General features: G+C 48.7%; 10 protein-coding genes across 10 annotated transcripts; 6 read left to right on the plus strand and 4 right to left on the minus strand.

Annotated features, from left to right (window-relative positions):
- Positions 1 to 230: 230 nt before the first annotated feature.
- K444DRAFT_618593 (uncharacterized protein) lies at positions 231 to 1,606 on the plus strand. Its single transcript, XM_024881354.1, has one exon. It carries the CDS (start codon positions 389 to 391, stop codon positions 1,199 to 1,201), a length of 813 nt encoding a protein of 270 aa, XP_024731040.1. The 5' UTR covers positions 231 to 388; the 3' UTR covers positions 1,202 to 1,606.
- K444DRAFT_136254 (uncharacterized protein) lies at positions 1,342 to 1,869 on the plus strand. Its single transcript, XM_024870510.1, has one exon. The coding sequence runs from the start codon at positions 1,427 to 1,429 to the stop codon at positions 1,760 to 1,762; it is 336 nt and encodes a 111-aa protein (XP_024731041.1). The 5' UTR covers positions 1,342 to 1,426; the 3' UTR covers positions 1,763 to 1,869.
- Positions 1,870 to 3,059, plus strand: K444DRAFT_136263 (uncharacterized protein). The gene has a single exon (XM_024870511.1). It carries the CDS (start codon positions 1,977 to 1,979, stop codon positions 2,664 to 2,666), a length of 690 nt encoding a protein of 229 aa, XP_024731042.1. The 5' UTR covers positions 1,870 to 1,976; the 3' UTR covers positions 2,667 to 3,059.
- Positions 3,060 to 3,903: 844 nt separating this feature from the next.
- Positions 3,904 to 4,442, minus strand: K444DRAFT_136320 (uncharacterized protein). The gene has a single exon (XM_024870512.1). The coding sequence runs from the start codon at positions 4,301 to 4,303 to the stop codon at positions 3,992 to 3,994; it is 312 nt and encodes a 103-aa protein (XP_024731043.1). The 5' UTR covers positions 4,304 to 4,442; the 3' UTR covers positions 3,904 to 3,991.
- A 568-nt stretch (positions 4,443 to 5,010) lies between these two features.
- K444DRAFT_634905 (uncharacterized protein) lies at positions 5,011 to 6,374 on the plus strand (the record flags this gene model as incomplete). Its single annotated transcript, XM_024883805.1, has 4 exons — positions 5,011 to 5,140; positions 5,194 to 5,501; positions 5,611 to 5,691; positions 5,778 to 6,374. The coding sequence occupies 4 exons, from the start codon at positions 5,011 to 5,013 to the stop codon at positions 6,372 to 6,374; spliced, it is 1,116 nt and encodes a 371-aa protein (XP_024731044.1).
- Positions 6,375 to 9,911: 3,537 nt separating this feature from the next.
- Positions 9,912 to 10,247, plus strand: K444DRAFT_618594 (uncharacterized protein). Its single transcript, XM_024881355.1, has one exon. The coding sequence runs from the start codon at positions 9,919 to 9,921 to the stop codon at positions 10,201 to 10,203; it is 285 nt and encodes a 94-aa protein (XP_024731045.1). The 5' UTR covers positions 9,912 to 9,918; the 3' UTR covers positions 10,204 to 10,247.
- A 2,604-nt stretch (positions 10,248 to 12,851) lies between these two features.
- On the minus strand, positions 12,852 to 14,279 carry K444DRAFT_136366 (uncharacterized protein). The gene is made up of 2 exons (XM_024870513.1): positions 14,153 to 14,279; positions 12,852 to 13,954 (listed from the first exon to the last, which is right to left on the minus strand). The coding sequence occupies exons 1-2, from the start codon at positions 14,167 to 14,169 to the stop codon at positions 13,255 to 13,257; spliced, it is 717 nt and encodes a 238-aa protein (XP_024731046.1). The 5' UTR covers positions 14,170 to 14,279; the 3' UTR covers positions 12,852 to 13,254.
- A 582-nt stretch (positions 14,280 to 14,861) lies between these two features.
- Positions 14,862 to 16,023, minus strand: K444DRAFT_634908 (putative isopropanol dehydrogenase; the record flags this gene model as incomplete). Its single annotated transcript, XM_024883806.1, has 2 exons — positions 14,862 to 15,499; positions 15,549 to 16,023. The coding sequence occupies 2 exons, from the start codon at positions 16,021 to 16,023 to the stop codon at positions 14,862 to 14,864; spliced, it is 1,113 nt and encodes a 370-aa protein (XP_024731047.1).
- An 800-nt stretch (positions 16,024 to 16,823) lies between these two features.
- On the minus strand, positions 16,824 to 17,961 carry K444DRAFT_136386 (nucleoside-diphosphate-sugar epimerase family protein). The gene has a single exon (XM_024870514.1). It carries the CDS (start codon positions 17,855 to 17,857, stop codon positions 16,967 to 16,969), a length of 891 nt encoding a protein of 296 aa, XP_024731048.1. The 5' UTR covers positions 17,858 to 17,961; the 3' UTR covers positions 16,824 to 16,966.
- Positions 17,962 to 18,578: 617 nt separating this feature from the next.
- Positions 18,579 to 19,978, plus strand: K444DRAFT_618598 (4'-phosphopantetheinyl transferase). Its single transcript, XM_024881356.1, has one exon. It carries the CDS (start codon positions 18,771 to 18,773, stop codon positions 19,839 to 19,841), a length of 1,071 nt encoding a protein of 356 aa, XP_024731049.1. The 5' UTR covers positions 18,579 to 18,770; the 3' UTR covers positions 19,842 to 19,978.
- The last annotated feature ends 164 nt before the right edge of the window (positions 19,979 to 20,142 follow it).

Here is a 20,142-nt window from a genome sequence, read left to right on the forward strand (position 1 = left end):
CCATGGTGATGGCCAGGTTGGCGGGGGATGTAAAATTAGCATGTGAAGCCAAGTCTAGATTTCTGGAACATCGCGAACGAAAACAATCTTTGCTTTCCGAGATGTAAGATTGTGGCTGTGATTGGTGAAGCTATTGATTATGGCGATCAACAGGAGCGCTAAAGTGTGCTGTCTTCAAGCCGTTCTCCCGCGGAATTGACCTCGGTCCGGATTACGCATCACTACGGCTGGTGAAGTGTGGGGTAGTGGGGAAGCTCCAAATGAACCTCAATTGTACTGTAATATCATTTGAGAAGTCTCATAGTCGTCCAGAAGCCCCTTCTCTTTGCATTTCCAAGGCGTTGTCCTCGTTTCTTGCCTCTCTTCACTGCAACCTTCATCCATCAAGATGCCGGTCTGCGCAATCCACCTTTTGTCTCTCCACACCGCAACCAAGACCATCCCCGCCTTCCTCCATACCCTCCATTCTCACTCCTCAACACTCAAACCCCTCGTTGTTTCGCGAGTAATCCGCTGGATCATCCTCCCCACCTCCCTGTCAACCCCAGAGCTCCTAGCACAGAACATCCACTGGGACATCCTGCTCATCGTAGCCTCCACCACTCCTCTCCCCACCTCTCTCCAAAATTTAATCCAACACCAATGGACAGTCTACGCAGGCGTTCCGTCTCGCCTTCTCGCGGACTTCCACTCAAAGAACCACCGTCTCTTGCATCCCGAGAAAGGCGATATCCCGCCTCTCACAGGATCACTGGACAAACCGCGAATTGCAACTTCAGCACAAGGTCTAGAACTAAGTCCCGAGCTGCGAGAATGGATCCAAACTTTCAGTCAATCCTCAGAAGGGCAAGGCGCAGTATCGATGTTGAATCTCCTCGCTTTCCAGCCAGGTAAAAAGGAAGATTATCTCAAGTACGGTGCAGAGTTTTCGAAATCCATCGGCTCGCGTCGCGGTGGAAACGCAAAGATTGTTGGGAGTGTGGTCCACGACGCAGGGGGAGAGGATGGCGAGGCATGGGACGAAGTGGCGCTAGCGCACTACCCTTCTATCCTGCATTTTGCAGATATGCTCGCATCTCAGGACTACCAAGCTGTGAATCAGAAGTATCGAGTGCCTAGTCTGAAAGATACGTTTATTTTGTGCACGTCTGAGATCGGAATAGATGATTTCGGGAGCGGGAGGGAAGGACCGAAATTGTGAGCTTCGGGTGCGGATGAGGGAGGCAGTCTGGATCGCAATGGCACTCAGATTATATCCTCAGTCAACATTTCAATGCCCCATATATTCAATGTCCTTCCACCACCTAGAAGATCCTAAAACGAAATAGATTCTTTTCATCTAGACATGAACTTTCAACCTCAGCAATAATTAATTTTCACATAATATATTTACGATTACGAAAGAGAACAGAGGGGCGACTTCAAGATGGCAGATTTAACGCCACCACCCAGCCCTTGCCGCCTATCCTCACAGAACCCTTGCCGCCTCTCCTCGCCCTGCCCAAATCGTCTTTCCTCACTAAGATATATCTCCCCACCAAATCGCCTCTCCTCTCCAACAAGGGATCTCCATCGCATCCCCGACCGTCACCGCTCTATCACGAAACGAAGACGCAGTGAAACATCCAGATCCCACCTCCTTCTCCTCAAAATCGAGAGTGCTCGGCTCAGGATTGAGAACGAGCGGTTGAAGGAAGAGAATGCACAATTGAAGGAGGAGAGCGCCCGATCAAGCGCAGAGAATGCTTATTGGAGAGAGTGAGTTGACCGTCTGCGCGAGGAGAATGGTCGCTTGAGGGAAGAGAACTTCCATTTGGGGGAGGGGGATGCCAATGCCAATTTGAAAGAAGACAACGCTCGACTACGCCAGAAACTTCGACTCCAAGAGCCGCTCGTGAGAGTAGGAGTCTGCATTAGAAGAAGGTTTCTCGAGAAAGCGCGGCAGGAAAGAATGGGGATTGTTGGAGTTAGAGAGCATGATTTCGCCCGGCAATAACGCTGCGCATGCAGGTGACTTAGTAGCTGATGTAGCGCTGTTTGAGTTGGGGTATATGAAGGGCTTCGACCCATTTCCGAACACTGACTCTGGCTCTGAGACGAAGGAGAAGGAGCAGGAGAGAGCGGAAGTTGGAGAGGGAGATGAAGATGAGGAAATGGAAGACGGGTATGAAATTGGGGAGTACGGGTTTGAATACCATTTCGAGTCGCGGTATAAGAATCTATGCAAGGAATTGTACGGCGATGAGTTTGAGCATTGGCAAGAAGAGAACGTATGGGGAGGAAGAGAAAGAGAGGTGCGTGACATGACTGCTACCATGGCAATCTCCTGTGGGAATTTCTTTGCGGGCGAGACGGAGAGTGGAGACTCGAATTTTGATCGGTTCAATGTGCTCGTTGAAGAGCTGAACAGGTTCAAGTGTTTGATTGATGAGCAGTGTAGCACCCGAGAGGAGAGGGTGAAAATGTTTGAAGAGAGCGAGGAGGTTGGAGCAAGGTTGGGTCAGATGAGAGGTATTGTGAAGGAGACGAGTCACTGGGCCTTCCGTCACAGGACGTGCGGGGGGAAGAAGGTGGAAATGGCTCTTTCAAGCTCCCCACACGCAACGCCCGAATGGTGTGGGGTTCATACGTCTTTGGTGGGGGTGGAAGTGGGAATGGATTCATGATGTATTGATTCAGGAGTAAAAGAAACAATATTTGGAACAAATGTCGTCAATGTCTCTCAACCTTTTTGAATTGCAAAGTTGAAGAACAGAAGGCTGAAAAAAGAATTCGCGAGGCTGAGACCCCACGTTAAAAGGCGACAGGCCCCATTCGCTCATCCAAAAATAGATGCGTACAGGGGACAAAAATCAGTGAAAAAGCTACTGCAGGAACAGAAGCTCAGTTCGTGTTCAACAAAAGAGCAACAAGAACTTGAAATTCAACAGTTCATGTAGAAAACTTTTGAATTTGAGTTCCTTAAGGATCTCGCGGCTCACTTGAAAAATTTGATTTGTGTTTCAAGTCTTTGGAAGGATGGCGGGGAATCCAGCTGCAGACGCCAATCTGCATTCCATCGGATTGTGGCGTGCAGGGGATTGACGTTGTATTCCGAATTCGACTGTACCATGTATTTCAGCGAGAGAAAGCTGAGGAGATATCTTATCGCAAGCCGGTCGTGCAACAGGAGCCATCTCTTTGACGTCAATCAGTATCGTGCAATTAGCAACTTGGAGTGACCTCCATCTGACGATTCCTGCCACTCAGGTTCATCGGCTCACCACGTCTGGTTTGTCGTCGCCGCTTGAAGGGTATGCAGCGAGCATGCACAAGCCGGGATACTTTCAGGATGCCCATCGTTCCGGGTACAAATTTCCTATGGGGAAGAAATAGATAAGAAAGCCTTGATTTCTTGAAACGAAGAGACGAAATACCTGGTACTTATCCTGACTTCCGCCGTCTGTGTGAATTTATCCAGATGGCAAACTCAAAAGTCCATTTGAAGTAATTGCGAAGGACGAGGGAGGAAGTGAGGCGTGAGGAGTGAGGCGTGAGGTCAGTGAAGTGCTACAGCATTGATGGGTGGCGTTCTTACTATCACGGATCCGGCAACCGCTAATCCACGGCACAAAGCAGCGATGGCGGTTTCAACGCACCGCCCACATGCCACACTATGACAAATGGGGGACTTTGAGGCTTTTGAAATTGTCTTTGGGAAATCTCAATTTCCCGAAAAGTGGAAACATTTGCAGCGATGACGATGGATCGCCGGCGGGTGCCCTGCTCTTCGCTTGCGGCGTCAGAGCATCTGAATGGCTGACGGGGGAGTGTTGAAACAACTGCCTGCAACGTCGTATCTGCGGGGAAGGGAAGACGACTCTCGCGATACTTCTCGCGCCGTGGTGTTGCGGACGGCAGAGAAGGCCAGCGGTACGATGTCAGCACTGGCGTATGGCCGCCTTCGCATGATACCAGCTGGGCAAATACGAAGTGTGTGTTCAACTACAGTCTAGCTTGAGAAAAACAAGCATTGCCAGTCCCCACAACACACGATCCCCGGAGCTGCGAATGACGACAACGAACGGAGCGTTGACTCTGAGATAACCTCTTCTTTTCCTAAAGCGGACTGGGAAGCGAATACTTCGTGGCAAAGCAGGCCAATCAGAGAGCACGAAAATGAAGAAATGAGCGAAACGGGCCTTCTGGTTCGGCGCGTGTTGAGGGACAGACTGCAGACTGCGTACAGCAGTGGAAGTTGTCGGCTCTTGCTGTGCCCCCGTCGATGAAGGACAGTGCTGCGCCTTCTGGCAGGGGTGACCATGGGCAAAGTCCAATTTGCATGCCGGCCGGCCAAGGAGGTGCTGGTGCAGCGCCGCCTCAAGGAATAATGCCAAGATTGAACTCCCGACTCCCGAGCTCGCGAGCTCGCTTCTCCCTTTCTTTGTTTCTAGATCTTAGATTTATTCACATTCCATGGTGTTTCTCTCAATGCCCATAACTTTACCGGCCCACCCAGAGAGAAGTCGATCACAGCACTGGAAATTATTCTAGCTGTGCGTCTGCAGGTAGCAAGGGGTGGCCGTCGCTTGCACGCCAGTCGAGAGCACTGAGCACTCGGGTCTTGCGTCTGCCCACCGTCTCCAGCCTCCTGCACACTACGCAGCCCGTCAACGCACCAGAGGAGGACCAGCACGGCTAGGCTAGCCTCGAGGCGCTGAGGCAGATTACTATCTCCTCCACGGCAACCTTCCGCTCCGAGCGAATTATTCTCGAAGTGTTACCTTCTTTCCTCACCTCGCAAGCTTCGAGTCGACGACAAACGAACCGCCGTGGTGACATGTTGGCCGTGATTGCCCTCTGACATTCACCTGCTGATGATTCAATGGGATACCTTGATTGATATCTTGCGTGCGGTTTACCTTCTCCGGCCAACAATCCTGTTGTCCTTCGTCATTTGCGACGACTGAGACACATTCCCTCTACATCTACGATCTGTTCCCCCAGCACGTCGAGACAACACCAGCAAAGATGTCGACACATCGATGGAACGTCCGTATGGCACTCGGTGCGCTCTACGTCTGCCTTCTCGGTCTTTTATCCCATGCCTCTGCACAGACTATTCTTTGCTCCGAGATTAATACTTCGAGCATGAGCAAGAGTAAGCATCATATCACTTCTTCGCAGAGATCCCTACTAACTATATGGCTTCAGATACCACCCAATTCCAATCGCATGGAGCGTGTTCTCTGTTCTGCCAAGGAGTTCAACATCCAGATATCAATAGCATCTCATACGCCTTCGCAATCCTCCAGAATGATGGGTGCTGGTGCTCGAACTACTTTCCCACCGGCGGCAACCTGACGCAAGGCTGCTCAACTCCGTGTCCTGGATGGCCATTTGAATACTGTGGGGCTGGGAATGGACATTTCACTTACGAAGAATTGTCTACAACTCCCTCAGGTACTGCAGGTGCCGGTGGTCCAGATGGCTCTGCAGCTTCTTCGACAACTGCTGCTCCGGTTAGTACAGTCTGTTACCCCGCGCCCCCTTGCTTTGCCTCCGCTCTGTACTGTTACTTCTTGTCGTCATGCTTGCTCTTCCTGCGGCCATGTTGACTTTGAGGAACAGGTAACATCTACTGCCACTCCGAGCCCTTCTTCTAGCGATGATTCTTCTACTTCTTCCTCTTCGTCCGAGACTTCATTATCTGTATGCTCTTCTCATTGGTTCAATATTTATATGGAGGCTTTTGAATCATGTGTTCTATCCAAGCGTTCATTGCTAATCATTTTCAGTCTACCAACAAACAAGCTTCCACATCCGAGACGGCTACACCCATCATTTCTGTCTTCACAACCATTGGTCAAGTCCATACGATCACCATTACACCGACAGCATCTGCAAATTCGCAAACTGGGACAAGTCAGAAGAGCACTAGCGGTAAATTGGGCACGGGAGGTGCAGTGGGTCTGACTATTGGTCTGGTGGCCCTAATTGCCACTGTCACCGCCCTCCTTTGGTTCTATTTCAGGAGGAAGCGCAAGCAGGAAGCTGAAGAATTCAACAACGCCAGCAGGAGAGGAAGCACTGCGGGTCTTGGAGGTCCAATTCCCTCGAGGACCATGAGCGAGAACTCGCGTTATGTTCTTGGTACCGACGGCAGACAAGTGGTAGAAACATGGGAGCCAGGAGACGCTCCTGGCTCGAGAAGAAGCAGATTGATGCCTGTCGATCCACGACTAGATCCATTTGCACCGGTCTATCAACGTAATGGAGACAACAAGAGTCGAGAGAGTATGAACACAATCCGCGACGATCACGATTACTCGAGACGAGTCGTTCATCAAGGACCGATCCTTCGAGCAACCAACCCTGATCACGCTGAAGACTGATCCCCTCATTAGTGATTTCCTTTTTCATCACGAACACGACCGAAACGACACTTTCTTTGCACGTAATTCACATACAGGTTGCATGTCACGCCACTTTTCCGGCGGGCTCTGGCGTTACAATGGACTTGGGGCCTCAAAAGGGCGATGGACGGGATCATTGAGCGAACCTTGGGCATTTGAATTCCAGATTTCCTTGCAACCAGTCTGGCGCCTTTCCCTTTCTATCTTCTTCGGGACTGGAGCCAGCGAATGGAATGGAATTGGGCTTGCGCTTTCGATTCCCTTGTGTATTATAAAACCTTTAGGCGGAGCGGGGACGAGAGTTGGATTGTACAGAGGTCGACGATGATACCTATTTGGCGGAACGAACGAAAAAGGAGCACCAGAACTTGCATGGGATGTGCTTGTTAATGCACGGGTCATAGATAGAGTCCTGTGGCTTGTACATAGATGAGAGAGAAAGAGCCTGGGCAGGCTTTACTTGCTGCTTGACCTGGGACATGAACATACAATACAAGCATGACCTTCCAGCATTCTGCTTACCACACTTTTTTCGCCCTGTAATTCAAGGGTTCGGTCAAGCTCACCTGATGAGATTCATCCTTCATCTATTTCATTTAAGCTCACAACAGCCAAGGTAAGATAGCCAGCTGCAGCTAAAAAACACATCATTTCCATTCACTCCCAGCAATCACGCCAGAGAGCAATCACTCCAAGCCTTCCAATTATCATGTCCATAGCATTCACCCACTTCCTACCCACCTCGTTCTCAACCTCCTTACCTCCCCCTCTCTATGTAAAACCTCTCACGAATTCCTTCGAATCCTTCAGACAGCGCACACTTCACGATCTACAAAGTCCAGAGATCTTCAACTACTCGCCACTGAACTTATTCGGATGCCCATGCGGAAGAGACAGCCCCCCCCCCTCTTCCACCTTCCCCTCCCCGGCCCCCTTTTTTCGAGGTTAGCCACCGTTTACTATTCGCAGATAGCTGAGACGATCCGTGACAGCGGATCAGGCGGCGGCAACAGCTCGGACGGCAGGAAATCAGACGGGCCATTAGATGAAGGGCGTCTTGTTGGCTCTTCGTCTCCGGAACTCCCCCTCCAAGTTCCGAGACCTGTGTATCCATCCGACCACGGTTCCAGGTTGGTGGTCTCTCGCTGGAGAAAAAGTGGCAGGTACCGGCGGTGTAAGGAGCGCGAGCCCCTGAATATCAATCATTCAAGATCAGCCACTGTCTCAGCGCTCCGATGAGAATTTGGCGGAAGGGCGTCAATATATGTCGGTCTCGCCCATCTCTGCTCCTTAAAATTTGAACCCTACTCAATCATCGCTCGCTTTTTTCTTTTTCTTTTCATTTCAAGCGGAACCTGGCCTCTCGCCTCTCGAAAATATAAAGCCTCTTCTCAACGAGAATCCTCAACACAGAGAAGCATATAGAGTGGTGTCTGACTAGTTGTTAGCGCTCTCATGTCTCGGGCCTTCCCCTCGAGATCGTACCCTCCGTTTTCGTTCCGGTTTCCTTTCACGAGGTGCTAGCTCGCAAATAGGGAGATTGGCTTCTGGTTCTTGTTGTTGTCAAGGAACGAGATGACAAGCTTTGCTGTCACGCTTTTCTTGGTGTCAGTTTCCGAAACCTCAATGTAAGTACCACCTTCAACCCATCATTTCGAATCTCGTATCGTTTCCTATCAACACCCCCTTCCAGTTTCCCATGGAGCCCTGGGTAGATGCTCTAGATCTTCGAAATTGCATTGATGACGAAGTTCCGCTTCATGCGGGTGAGTTTATCTTCGCTTGGGTGGGATCTCCAAGACTTTCGAAAGTGTTGGCTTCGACATCCAAGGCTCGCCTGACACAGGTCTATGGGTCAGGATGCAGAAGTTTCGCTGCGTCGGTTAGGAGAAGTGGAGAGGGGAGGTTCTCCTTCCCACCTCTACTCCTACCCTGGTCGCCAGATTAAACCTCACCCACTCATCGTTTTTCATTACTTATCAAACCTTCATTTCGTAGCAAGTTCCAATCTCTCCCTCTAGTATATATACTCCCATTCCTATTCCCCCTCTTCCCTCAACTGCCGAAAATATTCTGGAACTGCGGGTAGAAGAGTTCTGTTGAGGCAAGCTAGTCTTCCGCACTAAAATTCAAGCAATATATAATAGCACCGCTCAGCTCTCGAGGTTTTCTTTCCAGACTTATCCCAATACCTCTGCACCTGGTGAGAAGGTAAGAAGTTAAACTCTTGGTTACTCTGTGGCAAAATATAGCCCCCTGATGAACACTGAAATTTCAATATCCAAAATAAAGCATTAGTAATCTTTGAATTTGGAGGAGCGAACGGTGGGAGGGCTGAGATGGGATGAAGCATTTCTATTACTCACTTTTCACCCGTCTATTAACGTTTGTTATTTGTTTTGCAATTACGTTTTGTCTCACTAGTATCTTTGAGGAGAAAGTGCGTCATGTTATCCTTGAACATTTTTTTATCGTTGTGAGCTATGCTGGATTCGATTGTGGCTGTGGTACGGCGGAGGATCCTTGAGGGGCATGTAAAGTTCCGTGAAAGAGCTGGAAACCACTGCAAAGTAACGGGTGAATTTGGGAAAGGTGTTTATAGAAAGTTATGTAGAGGATGGGTGCAATATCTCAGGAAGAAGGCTCCAGCTTGTCTTTACTTTTGATCACGTTCACTTATATGTGAAGAGCGAGGATATATTGAAATTGACAGCTCATTGTGCCAGGGGTGCTCGCCTCGGAGTTGCCCAGTTAATTGAATAAAGGGAGGCAGATAAGGTGACGCGGAGCTATGTCAAATATAAATCTTATCTTCCTCAAAATCCCTAATGCCAAAACCTCAATCATTCTATCAAACTCAAACCCGTCATCAGATACAACGAGACATTCATCCAAAATGCCGCAACCTCAATTCAACAGCGAGAATCTCTTCGCTTCATCCCCAGATAAACAAACATGTCCTTTTTCGCGCCTTCCACTCGAGATCCGCGAGTTGACTTGTAGCCACCTACTCCCATCCACAGCTACCCTCCACGCCAACGTCGATGAGATCTTCAGAGCGATTGCGGACCATGAACACGGCAGGTCCAGGTTCCAAACACACGAAACAGTCCTTGCACTAGCACGCACTTGCCAAGGCCTTTACGCGGAAGTTGTGCCCTTCTACTATAGGACCAAAGCTTTCTCCTTCAACAACGCATACGATCTCTACCGATACCTTTACATGATTGGATCTTTCCGTCGGCAACAAGTGCAGAGGATCAGCTTTTGGTTGCGAGGAAGTATTTCGAGCCGTTGGACCACGCCGAATCAGAAGGTTTACGAATGGGCTTCTGAAATGTTGAGCCAGTGCCGTTCTTTGCACAGGCTCGGTATTGGCGTAAGTGAGGATACGAAGGATGAGCGGATTGGGAGTGGTCCTGTTAAAGGGCTGGATGCTTTGGCGGGTATGGGATTGACGGATTTGGAAGTTAGGGTGAGAGAGGTTTCTTTGTGGGGATCTCACTGGGTAAGTGTTTGGGATATGCAGCTGGATGATCAGCCGGAAAGCGAGAGGTTTTTTGAGCCGGAATTGGTAAGTGCATTGCAGAAGAGGCTATGTCAGAATATGAGGTCGGAGAAGGGCGACATCAGCGAGAAAGAAAAGACCGAGGAGGCGGGTGGTGCATCAGGAGTCAGTGATGAGGCAGACGAGTCAAGATCTGCTCCTAAGAAGGCTAGAGATAAACGAGGAACCTCAGATGCGACTCCAAACGAAAGAAAGAAGAGAGCGAGAATTGGACTGGTTGAGAAAGGAAGGAGCAAGTAAGAGCAGCAACTGGGAGTGAGAGAAAAAAAGGGGCCGTCAAGGAGAGAAGCTGTGTTTCTAGATGTCAGCTCTAATGGTCAGGAATATACAAGACTTACGCCAAGCAAAAACACCAAGACTCCTAGAATATGTATATTCCCTCAATTTCAATGTCCTATGAGTTGCGGAACATCTAAGCTCGGTCTCTTTAAATAATTCCACGAGTTGTTCCTCTCGAAGGGTTAATTGAACACCTACGATATTACCTCCAAACCACTGCCGAAGTAGATGAAGTGCTTAGGCTACACGAAACGACACAGATGCTACGAAATTTCTTCCCTGCCAATCAAGTATCCGATCGACTGCCACCAGCTTTACACTGGACCGTGCACTTCAAAGCGAGCAAATCGAGCAAATCAGAGAGCCGATATTTGGGTTTGAGCGTTTTGATTTGCTGCGATTTTGCGCGTACAATTGATCATGAAGTATCCCTTCGTCCGGTAGAAACTGTCCACGCTAGCAAGGGGGGCCTGGCTCAGGGCGAAAACGTGTGCCTTTGCTTAGAAACCTATTAGTCATCTATCGCCTTTTCGCCCTGAGCCAGGCCCCCCTGCTAGTGTGGACAGTTTCTACCGGACGAAGGGATAAAGCTGGCGGCAGCCGATCGGTTATCTCAGCAACGCTCTCCCCATCGAGAGCGTTACTGAGCTTGCATTGCAATGCTTCATAGATCTGGGGGACTCGAAAAGCATGGGTACGGCTACTGTCCCTTCTTGTAAACGTTACTAACCACTACTGAGTAGAATATCAACTCAAGTCAAAATCTTCCCCTATTAAACAGGCACAGGTGAAAGGTTCCTTGATTGCCAAGTTTGTTTTGTTGTCATCGACTCGACATTTGTCGGACGATGCGCCGTTGTCATCGGAAATATCAGTGTGAGAAATGAATAGATTAGATTAGATTAATGGCTATTAATCTAATCTATTCATGAAATTTTCTCATTAATCATATTCTATTCACGAATTAATTAAGCTAATCATGAATATTCATGAATAACTTGATTAATGTACACGTGCCCGCAGCACGTGATAGGCTAGCCTAATTAGGTAAGGATCAGGCCCTAGTGCTACCTTGCTTCTAGAGAGAAAAGCTCGCTAAGGCAGTGCTAGAGCGGGAACCTTACTTAATTAGGCTAGACTATCACGTGATGTAGTCACGTGTATATTAATCAAGGTATTCATGAATAATCATGATTAATTATTCTAATCTAATCAAATTACATAAGTATCATGTTAATCAAATTCTATTCACGCTATTCATGAATATTCATGAATTAATCAATTAATCAGATTAATTTTTTCACACACTGGGAAATATTGATTCTCGCCTTGTACCAAGGTAACCAGCACCCAAGTTCTCTTATAGTCTCTGCACTTGTTTTGACACCAAAGCCTCGTGAAGTAAGCTTTGTCATATTTTGACCCATCGATAGCAAATTGGGTCGATAGGTATTCTCTTTCGATCCAGATGACCTTCTCAGACGTTTTTGTTTCTGGTACTCTTTAACTTACAAGACGGAGTACTCAGACCTCGTGTCAAGGTCCCTTACCACAGAGTTTAAGTAGGATCGAGGCTTCCCAAGTGCTGAGACACCGAAGCAGTTGAAGGGTATACACTAAAGCTGTATTCGAGACGATGTAACCATTTGGCTCCACAGAGCCATTGTACCCCCAGAAGCTGTTGAGGTATTGCTGGGGGTGGTGCCTGGGAGTTGATTGAAGTTCTCACCCTGGAAAGGGTTCAATACCTCCTGTGATTCAAGTCAGCCCTTGTACGCCAGGTAGGCCTGGAGTTGGCTTTGGTAAGCCATTGTTCCTAGGGGAATTGGTGGAAATTGAGATGAAAGAAGGAGATCAAGTTATGTTGCGTGATCGATAACGGATTGTGGATGTTGCGAATGGGAAGGGAAATGATGGAATCTTGAAATTCACCAAGTAAACAGTGAATGAGCTTTCTAAGCGAGCCTGCTTTCAATGTACTCTCTTTCGCCGGAACAACGCCAATTTCGAAGACTCCACTGGCAGCACGATATTTTGGAATGCAAAGAATGATACGGCCTCGTGCAATCCCGCTGGTGGAGAAATTCCAAGCATGCTTCCCTACAGTCCAGAAAGGACACCGCTGCTGAATTCCAGGCCAGCAACTGAACACTTCCACACATGGAGCCTCTTGGGGCTGAATCTTCCTATTCAAAATCCCCATCATGCTCCAGTGGTAGTTGTTGAGCTCTTGAAGCAATTCGAGATTTAATTAACAAACAAATTTTCAACTAAAAGGGGTATTGCTTATCACGTGCACCGAGAACAATTTAGCTCAGAACAGGACGCAGGACAACAATTCAGGCTATTCTGGTTTGCTCACCCTGACAGCCCTGGCCTACCGTACACCTCCAATACGCAACCCTCAAAGGGTGATTCGCTAACATCCCACAATCAAATCTCCTATCCCACTCTCCCACGTAAAATTCCAGCTCTTCCAGCTCTACCCCTTCCTTTCCTTCTCTCATATCATCGAAGAGCTTTGTCACCGTATCAAAATTAATCAACGGATCCACTTCATGGTATATATCACTCGATTTATTAGTAATCTGGGACTAAGAATCCTCATACTCGTAGTACGAGATACCCGGCGCGTTAAAATGCTCATCCGGAGTCGGAAATCGCAATGTTAAATGATTGAGTGTTGGCGTTGAGAGGATATCGTTCAGAAGTCCACAGATATTCGGTGACAAGTTGAAGTCCCGAGGGACATTCAGATCCAAGTGCTCGAGTTTTGGACTTTTAGCCAAGAGGAGGGAGAGCTTGCTCTGCTCGAGGAAGAAAATGTTCTCTCCACTAGCGCCGTAGGAGAAATGTCTCAGTTCTTGTGTGAGATTCGGTAAGGATGTAAGGGTTTGGATGAGTTTGTCTCCTGACTCGGCACCCATGTTCTGGAGCGAGAGTGAGTGAAGAAGGTTCGTTGTTCCGTTCGTCACGAAGGAAAGGATCTCGTCTTGTGTGGCAGCCCATCCACTAGCCGCATTGATAGAGAGATGCCTCAGTGCTGGGAGAGCGGGGCCGCGGAGGCGGTTCTGCGTCATCGCCGTCATCGCCCTCGTATTCCTTTAGTTCTACAACATTCCATTCAGCACGGTATTTTCGCCATGCCGAGGCAATTCCCCAATCACACGTCTCATCTAGCTCGTATCCTTGTAGCTTTAGTACTTCTAGTGGTGCAAACCGTGTGGAGGGATTGGTTAAAAAAGGAAATACCCAGGGATTGTCGACGCTCCGATCGCATCCCTCTGCGTGAAGGTAGAGATCGAGCTCCCTGATATTTGATGCATTCGACAAAGCTGCAAAAACAAAATCCAAAGGCTCGTAATTTGCATAGTATTCATAGCTGATATTTCCCTTCGACGAGTACAAGAGCTTAGAGTTGACCAAAGACGAATTTGCCTTGATATACTTATCGAAACTATGGAAGTTGTAGTACAACTTGGATTCTGGGTTATTTTCTTCGAGAGAGTGCAAGATGCTATCGGTCAGAGGCTGGCGAATCTCCCAATGTACTTTCTTCAGACCATGCATTTTGCTGAAAGCATGCTCCACCAGCGGAAGGTTACCAGTCCAGTTGCGACCTTTGAAGGTAATCTTGCGCACGTTGTTGGGGTCTGCTCTTGGACTGATGAGGAAGTTGAGCATTTGCTGGGTAAGGCCTGAGCCATCTTTGCTGAAGTCGAAGGTCAGCTCTGAGATTGGAGAACGGCCGCCATAGTCTCCCATTAATGGGCCTTCAAATCCGCAATCTTCGGATTTGCCGTCGATTAATGGGATGTCCTGACTGCGACTCAAGTCATCGAGACTTGGGCAGCGAATGAGGCAAGAGCCGGGAGCAACCAGGAGGCTCAGAATGCAGAAAAGAGCGTACAATCGGGGAGCAAACATAATTGCTAGACTTTAGATAACTCGAGAGATGATTGAAAGTGCTCTTCTATCACCGTGGACACTTCATCCCAATGATCGCAGGAGTCATAATCCTTTCAATATCTGGCCACAACCCTTCTGCCCTGTTGCCTGGGCTGACGACTTATGTGAAACAATTGTTGTTCATTCGGACCAATAAGGTGAATGTGACTGATTTGGACCCCATCCTATCGCAATAATGGTCAATTGTCGAGACTATTGAATACGTGAACCAACGTGTCAAAGCTGAACATGGAAGGATACGAATTATGAGATGAGGTGAGATTAAGATTTCTTGGTCTGTTTAGCGATCACTTAGCCGGTTCCTAGCGCCTGGGCACCCCTGAAGCCCCTATTGTTCGAAGCGAAGCCAAGTGACTTGGAAAGGCTGACTATTGTCTTTTCCAGATGGAACTACTTTTACGTCGGACTACTGGAAACACGGGTCTCGGAGAACGGAATTCGAACAGGATGTAACAGAGGCGGGAACTGCGTATCGGAGCACTTGCTCTTGATTCACCAGTGATTGTTTCTCCTGGGGGAGGTGAAAAGAAGGCGCTCACGACCACGGCTGGAACTGACCAATATGGGAAGTCATAATAAATATATAAAGAGCGGCTTCAATGGCAGCATGACTCCTACCATAATGCTAAAATCATCCACAGCAATCCTCATCACGGCAGCAGCACAACCTGACTGCCCCAACCAGTCGCCTTGCTCGCTTCCTGCACCGCCTCTCCAATGCTGTCAAGCCCAAACTTCCCCACAGTCTTGAAATTTGTCCCTTTCTCTCCTAATTTCAAATTTCCCTTCTCAACCATTCCAAGTAATCTAACAATCATCTCTCGCTCATACATGAACCTGCCTTGAATCCTTAAGCTCTTCATCATCACCATGCTATAGTCAATCTCCACTCCCCCAATAATGCCACCCATAAACGCTGCTTTCCCCTTCTGCCTCAAAGCACCCAGTGCCGCGTTGATGTGAGATGCCCCCTTGGCTACGGCGGGACTGAAGTCGATAAAAGCATCTGCTCCTTTTCCGTTGTTTCCTGAGGCGGAGACCATGGCTTTGGTATCGATTGCGATATCACCGGTAAGGACTACCGTGGACAGACAGCCAGTGGGTGAGAAGAAGCTGGACATCGTTTCCAATGTTGAAGCATTCCTGCCGCAGGCAACGACACTGGCACCCATCGCGAGGGCAGTCGTGACGGCCGAGCCGCCGAATTTACCGGTTGCGGGGGCAACTATTACGGTGTCTCCTGGACGAACATCGATTTCTGAAAGTCCACCGAACGGGACGAGAAGATCTGGTTCAGAGTTAGTACGAATGTGGAGATGATGAGGAGGAAAGCTTACTGGGTAGAGCACAGAGATCCTCAATGCTGTAGCCGAATTTCCCAAGAAGAACCTCCTCATTGAGGGGGAAGACGTTCTCGGTTGGAAATTTGGCATATTCGGCATATGGGCCGTCTCTCCATTCACCATCCATGAGTTTTGGAGCAGCACCTCCGTGTAGACCCATCAAGATTGCCGCATTGGGATCATCGCGGGCTCGGACCGTCATGTCGCAGTAAACGAGTTGGCCAGGCGTGAGAGAGATTGCGTCGGGGCCGATGGAGTGGATGCGAGCGAGGCAGCTAGAGCCTGGTACCATGGGCATAGAAATGGCGTAGGGTAACGAGCCATCTAAAACTGCGGCAATGTATGGGATGACGGATAGGCCAAGGACTTTGACGATGACACTTCCTGGGACGGCGGTGGGTATGGGACGCACATCGAGGGAGAGAGGCTCCGATGTTGATTTGAGAACCAAGGCGCGGTATGTTGCCATTTTCAGATTTCAATTCTGCTAGTGATCTTAACCAGAAGATCTTATTAAATGCGAATGGAAGAAGTCCTGAGGTGAAGAGATCGAGAATTCCAAAGGCGGTGAAAGGACGAACCACAACGCAATGTAAGGAGGCAGGCGAGGCAGATTGTACTCCAAGGTTGGTAATGGTAAAGACAATGGTGGAAGAGTATGGAGGTTTATATATAGATAAATACCTCGGCTATCTTGAGATCCGGAATTAAGTTTCTCGTTGCATGATGTACGCCTTGGAGAGTGAGGACTTTATCAGCGCGCGGGCCAACCGCCAAGAAAGTTCCCCCATGCAGACGGGACAATCTTTGCCCTTCAACTTGCAAAGAGCCAATCGTTCCGAGGACAATCTGCATGCTTACATCGAGAGGATTCATTGAAAATCTTATTTTTAGCGTCTGCCGCAGATACTCAATTCCACATCAAAAGGTGATAATGGGTGGTGGCCTCTCTGGAGTGTGGAAGAAGATGCGGAAATACCGGAGAGTATCTCCGCTTAGAGTGTTAGTGCGGCTACACGTGACTGTGTACTGGTTGAGGTGGTTGGAGAGAGAAGGAGCTGCAGTACGGCAATATCAGCAGTCATTTGCTAATCCCGAGTTGCAAGACGATGTTGGCTGGAAATAAGAGGCGTTGTCCGAAAATGTCTTTTGAAATACCTCTATTTTGCCTGGACTTTCCAGACTTGGGAATCCTTCTAAACAAAGGGATTGCAATGTATGCAAAGCCAGACTAGAAAAGATCACTACCGCGTGAGTTTGCACATAACATCATCGTGGACCAAGTTGGCGTTCAAATCCAACCATCAAATAAATCTCAGTAAACGAAGACACTCAGAACACCTCCTTGGAACGCCCAAACCATAGAGAAAATACGAATGCATAATAAAAGCTGGAAAGTAGGACCAGAATTCTTACTGCTTGGGAAACTTGCTGCTTTCCTTCAACCACTTGCTGAAATCTTGCAGTCTGGGCTCTTCCTTCCGCAAGGCCTGAATATCAACACCGTAACCTTCGTCCCGGAACCAATTGAACATAGTTCCCACCTCTTTGACCATCCATTTAATGCCCGAGCCCACGAAGCCATAAGTCTGTGGCAGATCAGACCCCATTGTATCCTTGAACACCTTCTTCGTTTGTGCGAGCGTCAATTCGTCACCAGCCAGTCCAATCGCCCTGTTCTTGAACGATGGATCTGTAAAGGCTCTCGCACCGAACAAGCCAATATCATGGACAGAGATAAGCTGGAGAGGTTTATTGCCCAGTCCACCTATCATGCCTGCAAACGCCTTGCCAAAGAAGCTTGGGTTGAGATTGTCCATAAACGCCACAGGTCGTAAAATTGTGTAAGACATCTTGTTTCCATTCCCAGACTTCTCTTTTAGGTATTCCTCAATTCGATGCTTCGAGGCGAAGTGTTCGATGTTTGTAGGGTTTGTCTCGCTCTTGTCTCCTCCTCGGTCCACAGAAGTGAATACGAAATGCTCGACCCCGTTTTTGATCGATTCGTCGATGAGGGGCTTTGCTTGTGCCTCCTCTGCGCCATGCTTGCCCGGGACAGTTACGCAGAGCACGCCGTAGAGGGGTTTGTTGGCTTCGAAGATCGAGGCGGGGTTCGTGATATCACCCTGGACAACGGTGACGTTGGGCTTTGAGGCAAGAGATTGTGCTTTGCTGGCATCGCGAGTGAGGGCGAGGATCTGGAATGGCGCTTTGCTGGCGATTAAAGCTTCGAGTACAGCCCCTCCTTGTTTCCCAGTGGCGCCTGTCACCAAAATCTTCCTGGCATTTGGCACTGGTGGCATCTTGGGTGAAGCTCTGCGTCTGCGAGCTTGGAGCTGTCTGCGATGTTGGTTCTTCTCGAGAGAATCGAATTAGAATGCTCAGATGTTAGGCGAGAGATAGCAGTTGAGTGGTACTGGAATTGCGATTTGGATCTGTCATATATAGCTTGATGAATAATGCAACTGGACTCCGATGGGGCTAAAGAGAGGCACCACGACCTACATGCCGCTTACCAATAATACTGTACCGGACATTTTAAAACGCCGCAGAGAGCGATTATAATAACAGCTCCGGTCGGCCTGCTGCGGTTTGACATCTGATTTGAGACTTCTTCTTTCGAGGTCTCGGACGTCCTGATTTCGCGTTTCGGTATCGCGTCATGCTTGAGCGCGAGGTTTGTTGCGGGACACTGTGGTTGGTAATCCATCTGGAGAATTCCGCTCTACGCTTGAGACCAGGTCTTCTCTCGTGGAATTTCAAATATTGGACAACGGTGTTAATAAGGGAGAAAGGTCACAGAACGATGTTTCCACTTTTCTAGTCCCATTTTAGTGCTTACCTTCGGAAATTGATTGCCTCACGTGATATGGGCTCTGTACTTGACCTCTTTGGAGTGGGAGAAGAGGAGGAAGACCTTCACTGACTTGATACCAAGATATTTGAGGAGGAACTAATAACACGAGTCTCGTTTGGTTCAGTTTAAGTATTGCCCAACACGTGACTGTAATCTTCAAAACTGTGCTCGTCGCTCGGAAACCCAACCGCGATCCTCAACTTCAATCATCAAGAAAGTCGTATCGACATTCCGCGGACAACCTCTTACTGAAATTCTCCTATCTCAAACTGATTCGTGACCTCTTCGATGGTGGACACCTCGGATGACGGGCAGTCCGGCCCAAGAATTATACAATGGATTCTTGATACCCGACCTCTATGGCCAGTACCGGGGAAGCTCAAACCCAAGGAGGAAGTGGAGAAGCTCAAGACGGTGGTACACCGCCATCAAATCTCCCAACATTTTTCGTGATTTGTCACTCACAAATACAGGCTTCACGAGCTCTGTCCTTGCTCTCTGAATCTGAACAAGCTTCGGTGCTGAAGTATTACCACCTGAACGACGCGAAAATGAGCCTAGCTTCCCACTTGCTGAAGCATATGGCCATCACCAAATATTGCAACGTTCCTTGGCCACAAAGCACCATTTCTCGGGATACGAATGGGAAGCCCTGCTTCATCCCCAAGGGTGCGACGAAGCCCGTGACCATGGATTTCAACGTCAGCCATCAAGCTGGGATTGTCAGCTTCATCGCTTCTGTTGGGTTCGATGCCAGAGTGGACGTCGGAACGGATGTCGTGTGTGCCAATGAGCGAGAAAGGCATGATTACGCCCACATTGAGACGAAAGGCTTCTTCGACTGGGTGGACATGCATGGAGATGTTTTTGCGGAGTCCGAGTTGAATCACATGAAATTGTCTCCTGTGCCTATCAATCTTGGCAGGCCCGACGTCAGCATGAGGGGATTTGCAAAGGATGCTCTTTCAAGATGTCAGTGGAGAAATGCGAAGCTCGACCTTAAGGTCACTGCAGTAGATGGCGAGGAATCAGTTGCGCAGGTTGACAGCAATTCTGTGGTCGACAAGAAGCTGAGGAGATTCTATGCCATGTGGTGCTTGAGGGAGGCCTATGTCAAGATGACAGGCGAAGCGCTTCTGGCTCCTTGGCTGAAGGATCTAGAAATTTCAGATGTCCAGGCACCGGATGCAGCAAGTGATATTCAAGAGGCCAATTCATTGGTGGGGGGAGAAGTCGTGAAAGAATTCAACATCTTCTTCAAGGGGAGGAAGGTCACGGATGTGAAAATGGAGCTATCGGCGTTAGGACCTGCGTACATGGTTGCTGGTTCTCTCAGTATGCCGAAAGACAACCCCGATTTGGCTTTGGGACCGTGGCATATATTGAGACTCGAAGAAGATATTCTGTCTGTTGCCGAACGTACTCTTTGAATTAGCCTCGACTCGGAGCGCTGTGTTTAGTTCACATCACCTGGTACGACGTTCAACTCAGCCTGTCTCGACGTTGTCACATAGACTGCAGACGTGGTATATGCGAGAGACACCATAACAACATCAAACTCCCTGGGAGTACGGTCGGGACATTTTGAAAATATGAGGTTTAGGCACGACTCGCGACACGTATTTGACGATGCCAATGGCCATATCAGCCAGGCTAATTGATAGCCTTGTCACTCTTGCTCGTCGCCGAGTCCCCGACGAGAGACCAATTGTTCCGCTCAGCACTTGACCA

The sequence above is a fragment of the Hyaloscypha bicolor genome, assembly GCF_002865645.1.
Source record: "Hyaloscypha bicolor E unplaced genomic scaffold K444scaffold_136, whole genome shotgun sequence".
In the NCBI taxonomy this organism is placed as follows: domain Eukaryota; kingdom Fungi; phylum Ascomycota; class Leotiomycetes; order Helotiales; family Hyaloscyphaceae; genus Hyaloscypha; species Hyaloscypha bicolor.